The 11,967-nt window shown below is 44.3% G+C and overlaps 1 protein-coding gene across 1 annotated transcript in view; it reads left to right on the top strand.

Annotated features, from left to right (window-relative positions):
- Positions 1-6,630: 6,630 nt before the first annotated feature.
- Positions 6,631-11,967, top strand: part of hspb8 (heat shock protein b8) — a 12,099-nt gene continuing 6,762 nt past the window's right edge. The window contains exons 1-2 of the mRNA XM_080756132.1: positions 6,631-7,449; positions 11,242-11,305. Of these exons, the coding sequence (XP_080612258.1) occupies positions 6,966-7,449; positions 11,242-11,305 (548 nt within the window). The 5' untranslated portion in view covers positions 6,631-6,965. The remainder of the gene's footprint in view (positions 7,450-11,241; positions 11,306-11,967) is intronic.

Below are 11,967 nucleotides of genomic sequence, written 5' to 3'. Positions count from 1 at the left end.
TATACACACAACACAGAAAAATAACAGTGTCACCTGGAGGCTGGAACCGAAACTTTCTACTTCGGACTCTGAGTGATGCCCGGAGGAGAAGAACCATTGTTTGTTGCAGAAACAACCTTTAATTAAGACCAAGGTTCTGCTAGAATTTATTTCCTTGAAGAACCCTCCAGAACCACTTAAACCCTGTATACTTAACTTATATATGGACCGGCGGTGTCCCCCAGGGGTCTATACTCGGTATTATCCTTTTTCCTCGTCCCCCCCTACACCAAATCTCTTGTCTGTTCAAAAAGATAGCAGATCTACAAGCTCACAGTGTGTTACATTGTGTGACACTTTAAACGATGAGTTTTAAGTGGTTAAACTTTTGATTTCTAAAAAGGTTCGGATAAAACCCTATATTATGAGGAACATATTTATTTTTTCTTGGAACCATATACAACCTTTTAAAAAAAAAAGGAAAAGAAAAAAAGAAGCATTATTGTCCGTGTGCACAAAATGCAGCAGGTTTTACCATCGCGTTTTCTGTAGACCTGAGAGGACGTCTGCAGTCTGCACTTAATACTACCATTCATTGTCTCTGTCGGGAGACAATAAGACAGTGATGTCAGGAGCCCTCTACTGTATATTATTATTAGGCTCTTTGCTTCCTTTTGAGGCTTTGAGTGGAGAGAGTCGTCCCCCAGCCACTCTCCAATCATTTCATACTCGGAGGCTCAGTCGTTCACGCCGTCATCGAGCCACAGGAGTCACTGGAGACTGAATGTGTTTTGCTCTTTGCTTTCTACTGTACTTCATGTGGTCCTCGTCGTTCGACAGCGCTCATCATAATGGACCTGGGGACTTTCGGACCTACTGTATATTTAACCCATTCTGACCTGAGATCAGATTCATACGAGGTTTCCACTGGACACACACTGGTCTGATTAACCCATTCTGACCCGAGATCAGATTCTAAAAATGTCAGTCGTTCCTTAGATTTTTCAAAAATAGCAGACCTACAAGCTCGTAGCGCGCCACGAGGTGGCGCGCTATGAGCTTGTAGATCTGCTATTTTTAAATAGATAAAGCACGACATGATGCTAACACCAAAATGGGTTCCCGTTCAGAATGGGTTAAGCAGCCGTATATACATATTAGTTTTCGATGAAAACCTCTCAAACTGGACATTTTTTTCTTATACAAAAAGTGTTGGTTTTTTCTGGCTTTAGCTGGTACAGCTATGCATGTTTTCCCCGGAGCACATTCTTTGCAAGGTGGAACACAGCTGGAAGGTTTTACTGTGTCGCCCACCATGTGAGCTCTGTTCCAGGAACCAGGACGGACCCCATGCTGAGATGCATTTCAGTCATTTTTGCTTCATGTGTTTTCAAATAGCTTCCGAAGGGACCCCTTTTATGAAATATAGAAACGTTTGTGGTGTACTTCAGACGAACAATATGCTTCCTCTTGAGTTGTGGAAGCACTGCAGCCCAGGTGGCAATCAGACTGTCAGTCTGTCGGCTCAAATGCCAGATTTGGAAAGCAGTAAATGTGATACTTTTTGGATTAAAAAACAAAACAAAAACAACATTCTGGAAAAAAAACCATTCTAAACCCTTCTCGGGGCGGGAACCCCTTTTGGTGTTCTGTACAGTATTCAAAAATTAAAAAAAACTTTGATGCTGCTATATAAATATTTGAAGTTCGTCAGAAAGTTAAAACTATACAGTGATTTTACAATATAAATTGGGGATCCCAGAGATACAAATGCCATTAAATGGGGGGTCCGTAGACTAATGCAGGTCAAACTGGGGGTCCTTGAAAATAAACTGGTTGAGAATCACTGCTAGAGCCGTGAAAATCTTCTCTTATGGACATGACATGGCATGTCTCTTCAAATGGGGGTCTGTGGGCTAATTAGTGTCAATCTGGGGGTCCTTGACATGACAACGTTTGGGAACCACTGCTGTATCAGAGACTGAGAAAGGGAGATTTCCGATGGCAAAATCTTCATAAGGAATTCGACCCAGATGAGCACGTTGTCTGTTATGCTAGCAGTGCTTTCAGACATTGTATTATCACTGCATTTTGTGTTGACATTTTTACTTTAGTTATTATTTAATTAGTTAGATTTTTTTTTTTTTTTTTTTAAAGCACTACTGTAAGTTGAGCATCTGGAAATGGTGATGTTAAAGATATTCATGAGTTTGTTTTTTTAAAAGCAAAAATAATCTCACGAATTATGATAAGTCTCAATTTGCTTGAAAGGGATTTTCGTGATGTTGTTGTACTGAAACCAAACACATGGTTCATCTATATATATTTTTTTACATTTGTTATTTGAATACAATACTATGTAAGGTCAGTTCCATTATTGCTTATTTAATATTTATCCCATTGCTCGGTAGTGGTCTATCTTTCTATGCAACGCGCTATGATATAGTTAGAAGTCTGTCTGTTGATGTACGTATTTTAGTTCGAATTTTAAGGCACACACTTTATTTATATGGACGGTAAAATCCTCAAACGCAACCAAGTGGACCTGCAAGAAGACGTTATACGGTAACGATTATACGGTAACGGTGTAGACATCAGACTGTATGTGTCGTATTATAAAGGCTTGACAAAAGGCCAAACCTAAATCTATAGTTGGGATCAATTGTGGGGGTTGTTTGTTTTAACTCCAAATATAAAACAAAAACAAAAGAAACTAAAAAAACAAAAACTCTGAAACTGCCTTTCCATTATATCTGAAAAGGTTCTCTTGGTCGTGTCTATAGGGTCTGCTCTCTGTGCTCTGAGTTTATTTCTCCCATTGTCAAGGAAATTGTCCGTCCAATAAATTGTCCAACCTCTGTGGAAGTTGGAAGACAAATAGCGCCCGCAAAATGCAGCCGTTCCCAAACTGTGGGTGAGTAGCCTTTATCCCATTCTGACCTGAGATCAGATTCATACGAGGTTTCCACGGGACACACACTGGTCTGATGAACCCATTCTGACCTGAGATCAGATTCTAAAAATGTCAGTCGTTCTTCGAATTTTTCAAAAATAGCAGACCTACAAGCTCGTATCGCGCCACTCGGTGGCGCGATATGAGCTTGTAGATCTGCTATTTTTCAATAGGTAAAGCATAACATGATGCTAACACCAAAATGGGTGCCCGGTCAGAATGGGTTAAATTGCACGTGAGTACCCCTAAAATAAGCAAGACACGATTTTAATGATAATGTAATATTAACACTAAAGTTATATTCAGTGATTGCACTTAATAAATAAAAAGGGATTTGTCTCCCTACTATAGAGTGTGCTGACCATATAAGGAGTTCCCTCCCTGTCACCCAGTTAAACCCCTGGGGGTCAAAAAACCGTAGGTTTAGTTTTTGGCTATAGGTGGCCCAACCTTCATCCAATCAGGATAGAGAGGGCCCTTCCTCCTCCAGTCACGATCGAGCAGGGGCGGGCCTTATTGGTGCCCGCCCCTTGTTGGCCTGTTGCGTGTCTCATGGAGGTATATAAAAGTTTACATTTTCTTTGTGTGCGAGTTAATTTTGAACATGTATACTGTAATTACTGTGGTGTAAATATTGCATCTGCGCTGTATATAAAGTATAAAAAGGATGTGGTTATTTAATTTAGAGAACTGTATAGGCCTATATTTACTATAGTATTTCTATAGGTTTGCTATGGTGATGCACTGCCCAACAGTATTCAGCTATTCACTGAACTTCTGAAGGATGGGATAAACGGATACGAAGGTGAGCGATGCTGGGCGTCATAGGGCGCTAGGGCGCTCAGTAGGCTTTATAGAAGTATAGCCTAACCCTGAGTACTGGGACCGCAGACAAAAAAATATCTGATCTACAAGCTCACAACATATTGCAATGTGACACATCGTGAGCTTGGAGGATATCTGCAATTTTTGCTTCTTTTTTTTAATCAGTGCTTTTTTAAATGACATGGGCCTATACTGTATAAAAAGTACAAAAAAATAAACAGTTTAATTAACGAAAGTTCTGGCCTGGGTTTTACTGATCATCGTCTAAAAGTATAGAGGGTTTAAGTGGCTAAAAAACTGTCTGATCATTCTGTGTCATTACTTCAACATTTCAACACATTTCAATTCACCACAACCAGTGTTTTGATGTTAAATGAAGCGTATTATCTCATTTTCCATGTGGACGAGCATATAATGTCAAGCATAATGTATTTTTTGTTTTCTCACGCTGTGTGCTGGGCCCTGGCCGCGCTGCATTGTGGGCCCTGTGCTGCATCGTGGGCCCTGTGCTGCATCGTGGGGCCCGTGCTGCATTGTGGGCCCTGTGCTGCATCGTGGGCCCCGTGCTGCATCGTGGGCCCCGGCCGTGCTGCATCGTGGGCCCTGTGCTGCATCGTGGGCCCCGTGCTGCATCGTGGGGCCCTGTGCTGCATCGTGGGCCCCGTGCTGCATCGTGGGCCCCGTGCTGCATCGTGGGCCCTGTGCTGCATCGTGGGCCCCGTGCTGCATCGTGGGCCCCGTGCTGCATCGTGGGCCCAGGCTGTGCTGCATCGTGGGCCCAGGCTGTGCTGCATCGTGGGCTCCATGCTGCATCGTGGGCCCCATGCTGCATCGTGGGCTCCATGCTGCATCGTGGGCCCCATGCTGCATCGTGGGCCCCGTGCTGCATCGTGGGCCCCGTGCTGCATCGTGGGCCCCGTGCTGCATCGTGGGCCCCGTGCTGCATCGTGGGCCCCGTGCTGCATCGTGCCAGTGAACTTCTCATTGTAAAGTTTTCACCTGAGATTGCATCATTGTCCTCGTCGTCATCGACCTGTTCCCTCCCCCTGCGTGTCTGGAATAAACAATGTAAAGTCATGTCCTGTATATGAAACTGTAGTGCTGTCTTTTTTTTGGGGCAATTTAACCTGCGAAAGGACAATTATAACCCAAAGATATACCGAAAACGATACAGAACTTATCTCATTATGTTAATCGAGAAGCATCAGGCTTGTTAAAAATATATATCTGTCATTAAAAATATATATATTTTCAGCGATTTTCTTAGTTCTAAGGGTAACTGTTGTAGAATTGCAATATTACATCACTTCAGTGATGCTTGCGGAACTTCACTTCGTCTCGTTCCCCTACCCTTGCAATTTCCGCAATTACCAATTCCGCAATTCCGCAATTTCCGCAATTACCATTTCCGCAATTTCCGCAATTACCAGTTGTGCAATTCCGCAATTTCCGCAATTTCCATTTCGGCAATTCCGCAATTTCCGCAATTTCCATTTCCGCAATTCCGCAATTCCGCAATTTCCATTTCCGCAATTCCGCAATTTCCGCAATTTCCATTTCAGCAATTACCATTTCCGCAATTTCCGCAATTTCCATTTCCGCAATTCCGCAATCTCCGCAATTTCCATTTCCGCAAAAACTGTCGTGGCAATAATCACGTTAAACAACACCCTCTCGTGTAATATTGCTTAATTCACAGGTTAAACTCAATTCCTTGAGCTTTTGGGCTTGTCCCCCCCCCCCCCCCCCCCGCTACAGCAAACAGCTGGGGGGGGGGGGGGTCATTTCTGGTGTTAAGTTTAGCCTTTAAGACTAAGGAGACAGACAGACAGACAGACAGACAGACAGACAGACAGACAGACAGACAGACAGACAGGTGCTGTTTTTAGGGCATTCCACATTTTGGAAGTAAAGTCACTATAGATGACACACTACAGTACACTACTTGATGTGTGATATTAGGCCTACCAACTTCTAACTTGGGGTAACAAGTTACATTATAAACATAATAATGTGAATAAAAACATTATAATCTGCTTATAACACTATAATCGTAGTATACAATGCGTTATAACAATATACTAACACGTTATAAAGCATTTTATTCTATGGTCATAATCATAATTTAGGGACACATTTTTTGTAATTTTGACAATTTATTTCGATTCATTGAATATTGAATCAAAAATGGCAGATCTGCAACCATTACGAAATGTTGTGAGTTTGTCTTATTGACTTTTGCCACTATATGTTCTATTAGCCTATAAATTGTCGATTATTGATGATAGGCTATATAATCGATTAAGTGATTTCCTGTTATTCATGCGCACAGTTGAGTCATTATAGCCGTAATGTTTTATCTGTAGAGTGACATCAGAGAGTTGGAGTTGGACTCACTCAGCATGTCTTCTCTTCCCATTGCTGTGGTGTTGTCTGACTGTCCTGAAGCAATACGTGCTTTTCTATTAAAAACCAATGAGTCAGAATGGAGGGAGGAGTAATAAAAATGACTGACGTCTGCGACCGGTCAGTGGTCACCGTGGGATAAGGAGGGGGATGGGGAGGGGGGTAAGGGATGACACGGGAACTGGTGGCTAAATTTGGATATCAGGAGGAGGGGTCTCTGTTTGGTCAGCAGTTGCGTCTATGAAGTCTAGTTTGTGCTTCGTCGTCTTGTGGGTGGTGCCGGTGTCGCGCACTGACCAGTATAGCCGATCTATAAGCCAAGGGGGCGCTGCGTGCGCGACGCGTTGTGGGCTTGTAGATCGGCTTATGTTCGGTGCGCGACACCGTCGCAGTTCGCACGGCTGAGTAATAAATCCCCAGGCATAACCTCGACCCTCCCAGAGCCTTCTCGACACTTGTTGCCGACTCACTCACTCCAAGGTCTATGAAAACCTCGCCATATAAAAGACAACCCTGAAGACAAACTTGAAGAACATCCATTATTCACTTTTTAGTTGGAACTCTCAAGAGGACTTTTCTTTTTTAGATACGTATAGTCGGGTGACTTTTCGTGCGTAATGGTAGGCTTAATGCCCACAACACCGAAGATATAAACTTTTATATTGTTTTAGAAATCGGACTTTTTTGGTACTTTTTTGTATTAAACAGATAATTTCGGGACAGTAGCCTATTTGAAGGGATTAAAAAAAAAGCCCCCCCTGCAACTTTCCCTGTGACCTTTTGGCGCACCGTTCTAAAGGACATGGCCGAGGGAGACTTCTACACCATGGGGAGCCGACAGAGGATCAACCCCAGGGATCCGTTCGCCGAGTCGCCGTTCCGGGAGCAGTCTCCCTTCAGGGACCAGCTGGCGTCTCGGTTCATGGACGACCACGAGTTCGGACTGCCGTCGTTCCCCGACGACATGGGCATGGACTGGCCGGGCTGGGCACGCCCGGGCCGCCTCAGCACGCGCCTGGGCGGCGCGTCGCCGTTCGGTAGCGGCGGCGCCGGGGGCCTGCTCGCAGGCTTCCTCCCCGGCCAGCAGGGCCGCCCGTCGTCCGCCGGCGGCGCCGGGCCGACGGTGTACACCACCACCCGGTACAGTGAACCCTCCTCCGGGTCCTCCCGCAGCTCCACTCCCACCACGACCGGCGGAGAGCCGTGGAAAGTGTGCGTGAACGTCCACAGCTTCACGCCCGAGGAATTAAACGTCAAGACGAGAGACGGTTTTGTAGAAGTTTCAGGTGAGAGTCTGAGAAAAGGCTGGCAATGTTGTTGTTGTTGTTGTTGTTGTTGTGGTGTTGGGCCTGGCTGTAAACAAGTTCTTGAGCTTAGTCCAGTTACCCTGGGTAAACATAGTACCTTTCCTTTCCTTTTCCAATGTCCAAGTTAGGCCTACATGTCACCAGCAGCCACCACCTGCCTGCCAACACCACCACTGTTGCAAAAACAACAGGACAAAACTATTACAGCCTAGCTAGCACTATGTGGTTCTCATAGTGGGGGTCCAGGGTGACTTAAGGGGGTTTCCAATTGCAGTGGTTGTCAAAGCAGGGTCCGGGGCATAGAGTATGGGTCCGGTCCGGGGACCCCCAGGGGTCCTTGAGGGAGTTCCAGCCTCCAGGGGGTCCCCAGGCAGCTAAATGATAGTTTGGAACCAAATGGACTCCTTATGGGTCTGTATCTGTAACTCTGAGAGTGTAGGCTACATTTTGTACACTCTCAGAGTTACATTAACATTGATTTTACAATATAAATTGGGGGTCCCAGAGACTGTAGACTAATGTCATGTCAAACTAACTGGGGGTCCTTGAAATTAAATGGGCAGAGCCGTAAATATGTTCTCTTTCATGGAGCTCCCTGGAATATATTTTCAAACGGGGGTCCGCGGGCTAATTAGTATCAATTTGGGGGTCCTTGACATGAAAATAAATTGGGAACCACTGCATTATGGGTATGTGTTCTCTGAGAGTCATGGGGGTCCTTGACCTTTGACTCTAGAACCCGTGATATACATTTTATATCTATTATTATTTGAATTGTACTTTAAAGTGATATAAAACCCACAGTGCAGACTGCAGACGTGTTGAGGGGGGGTTGGTTCGGTTTGACAGGCTGAGCCTCAAACTGAGACACCTGTTTGAGATTCTTAGAGAACTCATGAGCTACATTTAGATTTAAGGCAAGGCCCGGCCGGGCCGGCCGTGACAACAGTCTCTGTTAAAAATAAGATACGTAGTGTTGTGCATATTAAAACACTTGGTCAGAATGTTCTGGCCCGGGCCTCCTCTTTCCCCTGTGGCCGGGCAGGTCCAAACCTCTCTATTCCCCTGGCCGGGGTGCATACTTAGTTTAGACTAGTCACTGGTTATACATGGGTTAAGGTTAGGTTTAGGTGTGCTGCCCGTGGGAGGTTAGGTTTAGAGTGCATAATTAGTTTAGACTAGTCATTGGTTAGACATGGGTTAAGGTTAGGTTTAGGTGTGCTGCCCCGTGGGAGGTTAGGTTTAGAGTGCATAATTAGTTTAGACTAGTCATTGGTTAGACATGGGTTAAGGTTAGGTTTAGGTGTGCTGCCCCGTGGGAGGTTAGGTTTAGGGTGAGGGTTTGAGATAGGTTGTAGTTGTAGGACTAATGACTGGTCTAACCAATGACTAGTCTAAACCAAAAACTGTCTAAACTAAGTACTGCACCCCACTGGCCTGCTGGATTCATCTTCCAGCCTGCATGGTGATTTAATATCGAACTAAAAGTGAATATAGCCTAGCCTGTACTTGTTAAAGAAGGACCTGACTGAACATTGATATAGGCAGTGGTTCTCAAACCTTTCCATGTCAGGGACCCCCTGTATTTGGCCACTGGCATGGACATATTTCTTTGGTCAGGGACCCCCACCCCACCCATACAAGTTTTGTGTTAAAAATGTTACAAAGATATTCAAAATGACTTGAGTGTCTAATCTTTTTCCACATAACATAACAAAAAGTTAAAACTGACCTTCAAAGCTCAACATGTTGCGAGTATATTATGCTATGTTTGAAGAAATACAGTACACTCCTCCATGTCAATCATCAGTTTTTTAACGACAAAAGATGAAGAAGCCTTGCAGTTAAAACAAACAAACTCCTGGGGGGTCCCACTTTAAGAGCCAACAGGCTATGCTTCAAAAGAAAGACAAATGCCAGGGATACCCAGCACTCAGAACAGAACAGGACGGAAGAGGGCACAGAGGAGAGAGCAGGCCCCAGCCCCCCAGCACGGCATGGGGCTTTTTATAAACACAATGCTGGTATGCCAGTTAGTTTGGCTCATTCACACTGCCTGCCTCAGTGTGCCTCAGTGACGCCACTTCATTTCTAAAACTCTAATTCGTTTTAGAAGCTAAAACCTACTACACAATACCGCAACAAACACACAACCATCTCGCTTGCCAAATAGCCTTTATATAGACCGATCTTTCTACAAGATAACAACTGCATCTGTTCTTGATCTTTTTGGCCACAGTGACAGACAGACACACACCCTCTCGCACAATGGAGTGTAAGTGTAACGCTAGTGTATAATCTGCCATCTCTATTCCAAGAGCATTTCGCAATCTGGACGGTGATGATGTTGTTGTTAGTTGCCATCATAATTATGGGCGGTATATATACAGTACGTAGCTCCTCACAATATCACGCTAATAAGTTTAATAATAATCTGGACGGTGATGTTGTTGACTTGTTGTTGACATCATATGGGCGGTATTATAGGTAGCTCCTCACAATATCACGCTAATACGTTTCCGTCGTTTGTCGAGTGTCTTCGGGGGAAACCATGGTTGACGTCTGAACCGCAGCGGTGACGTTTGTAGAGTCATACAGTCATTAACATTTATATTTACATATCGTCTCTGTCGGGCGTAAAACCTCATATGTCCAAAACTGTTTTAATAATCCTCAGCATTCAAATTCATAAGTAGAAGAAAGTAGCAGATCTACAAGCTCAAAACGCGTGTGTGTGTGTGTGGATCTGCTACTCATGTGACTTTAGTTATAGTATGATCGAGCGAGGCGTTGACGAAAAAGGAACTAAAAAGTTAGAAATATTGGAGATATGGCGTTTCTGCCCCCGACAGCAACGATATGATGACTTCACCACCAGTGAGGCCAGCTCTGCATGCGCTCTCCTCTCTCGGGGGAGGCTTTACATAGCCCGCCCCTGGTCGAGTCCAGCACTTTCGATGTGGGGAGGTGGGGCTCAGACGTCACAGGGGTGGGTGGGCCGAAGGGTAGCACTAGCAGATAGTCAAGCTTGAAGCCCTGATGGTGGTGGTGGTGGTGGGGGTAGAATTAGAATATGGCGTGCTAGCTAGCGGCACTGATATTCAGAACAGCCCCAGAGCAGCTGCCGGAGGGGGCTAACATACTGTGAGCCTGCATAAACAACGCTTTGGGGAGACCAGGCCTTTGACTTGGGGGCATTCCAGTACTAGCTGTTCCATCAAATTATGTGTGTTCTTTAGTTTAGTTTTAGTTTAGAGGGAACTATATCTGGAAGAGGCCCAAAAGGAAGGAATGTTGGATTTCATCATCATGTTCATTTTCAACTTGTCGCGGTCAGACTCTGACTATCATTTCTCTTGTAGTCTCTCTGACTCACTAGAACATTCTTTCATTCCGGCGGGGACAGAATCCACCCCGAGTATAACTGCTGCCAAAATGAGATTGGGCAATGTAACATTTTATCTACCAAATTAAATGTACTTTTGATTTCAATATCATCAAAAGATTCTCATATCCAAAGCCGTAGCAGCAGCTAGAGCAAGAGATAGATTTATTAGAGAATTCCTAGAGTTGGCTGTTAGGCTGTTGGTGTTTAAATTGTAAAGGGCCCGTATGTATGTATGTATGAGCACCTTTTTTCATTTCCATTGCTTTGTAAAAATATAATAATTTACAGCGAGAGACTGGAACACTTTCTGACGACTACTGTACAGTGTATACAGTACTGTACACCCACTGAATGTTACACTGTTTTGTTGTGTTTTTCTATAGGGAAACACGAAGAGAAGCAAGAGGAAGGAGGAATAGTGACAAAGAATTTCACAAAGAAGATACAGTGAGTACTTTATGGAGGCGGTCTTACGTTATGTTGTAAAGAATGTAAGCTGCACTTTCTCTCGTTTTACAGGTCCATCTCTCTTTATTCCCACTCCTAGCATTTAGACAAAGGAATCACATTGACTCATTTCATCCTTCACATGCACAGTGCAATGATGGGAGGGTTAAGGCCAGGGCAGTTTCGTTTTCACTCTCATGGTTGGATTATTGCAGTGGGTTTTCAACCCTTTTCATATCACGGCTCATTATGCATTCGGCATTTGAACCACCTGACCACCGTTTGATTTAGATTTAGCCTCTCGGACACACAAAGGAAGTATGTCTTGTTATGGTTGGATGCGACTTTACCCAACAATTCCGTGCCGAATTGATCAGAATAATAATTATTCTACAATCGATTATGTAGACTTCTTGTAAATTAAGTAATGCAGATTGTTTAGAAAACATTTGACTCTTGAGAGTGTCAAATGAAACCAAATGGACCCTTATTAGAATTTAACTCTTGAGAGTGTAAAATGAATCCAAATGGATTCGTATGGACGGGTCCATTTGGTTACCAACCCAGAGGGACAGCTGTTTGCCAGAGACTGAACGCACGCTAACACACGCTAACGCCATGCAACTCCTCAAACAAACCAATCACCATCCAGCCATCCCCCC

This window comes from Protomyctophum bolini (assembly GCF_963924005.1).
Source record: "Protomyctophum bolini genome assembly, chromosome: 22".
Classification (NCBI taxonomy): Eukaryota; Metazoa; Chordata; class Actinopteri; order Myctophiformes; family Myctophidae; genus Protomyctophum; species Protomyctophum bolini.
Note: the sequence above shows the minus strand (reverse complement) of the source record. Positions and strands in the feature narration are given on the sequence as shown.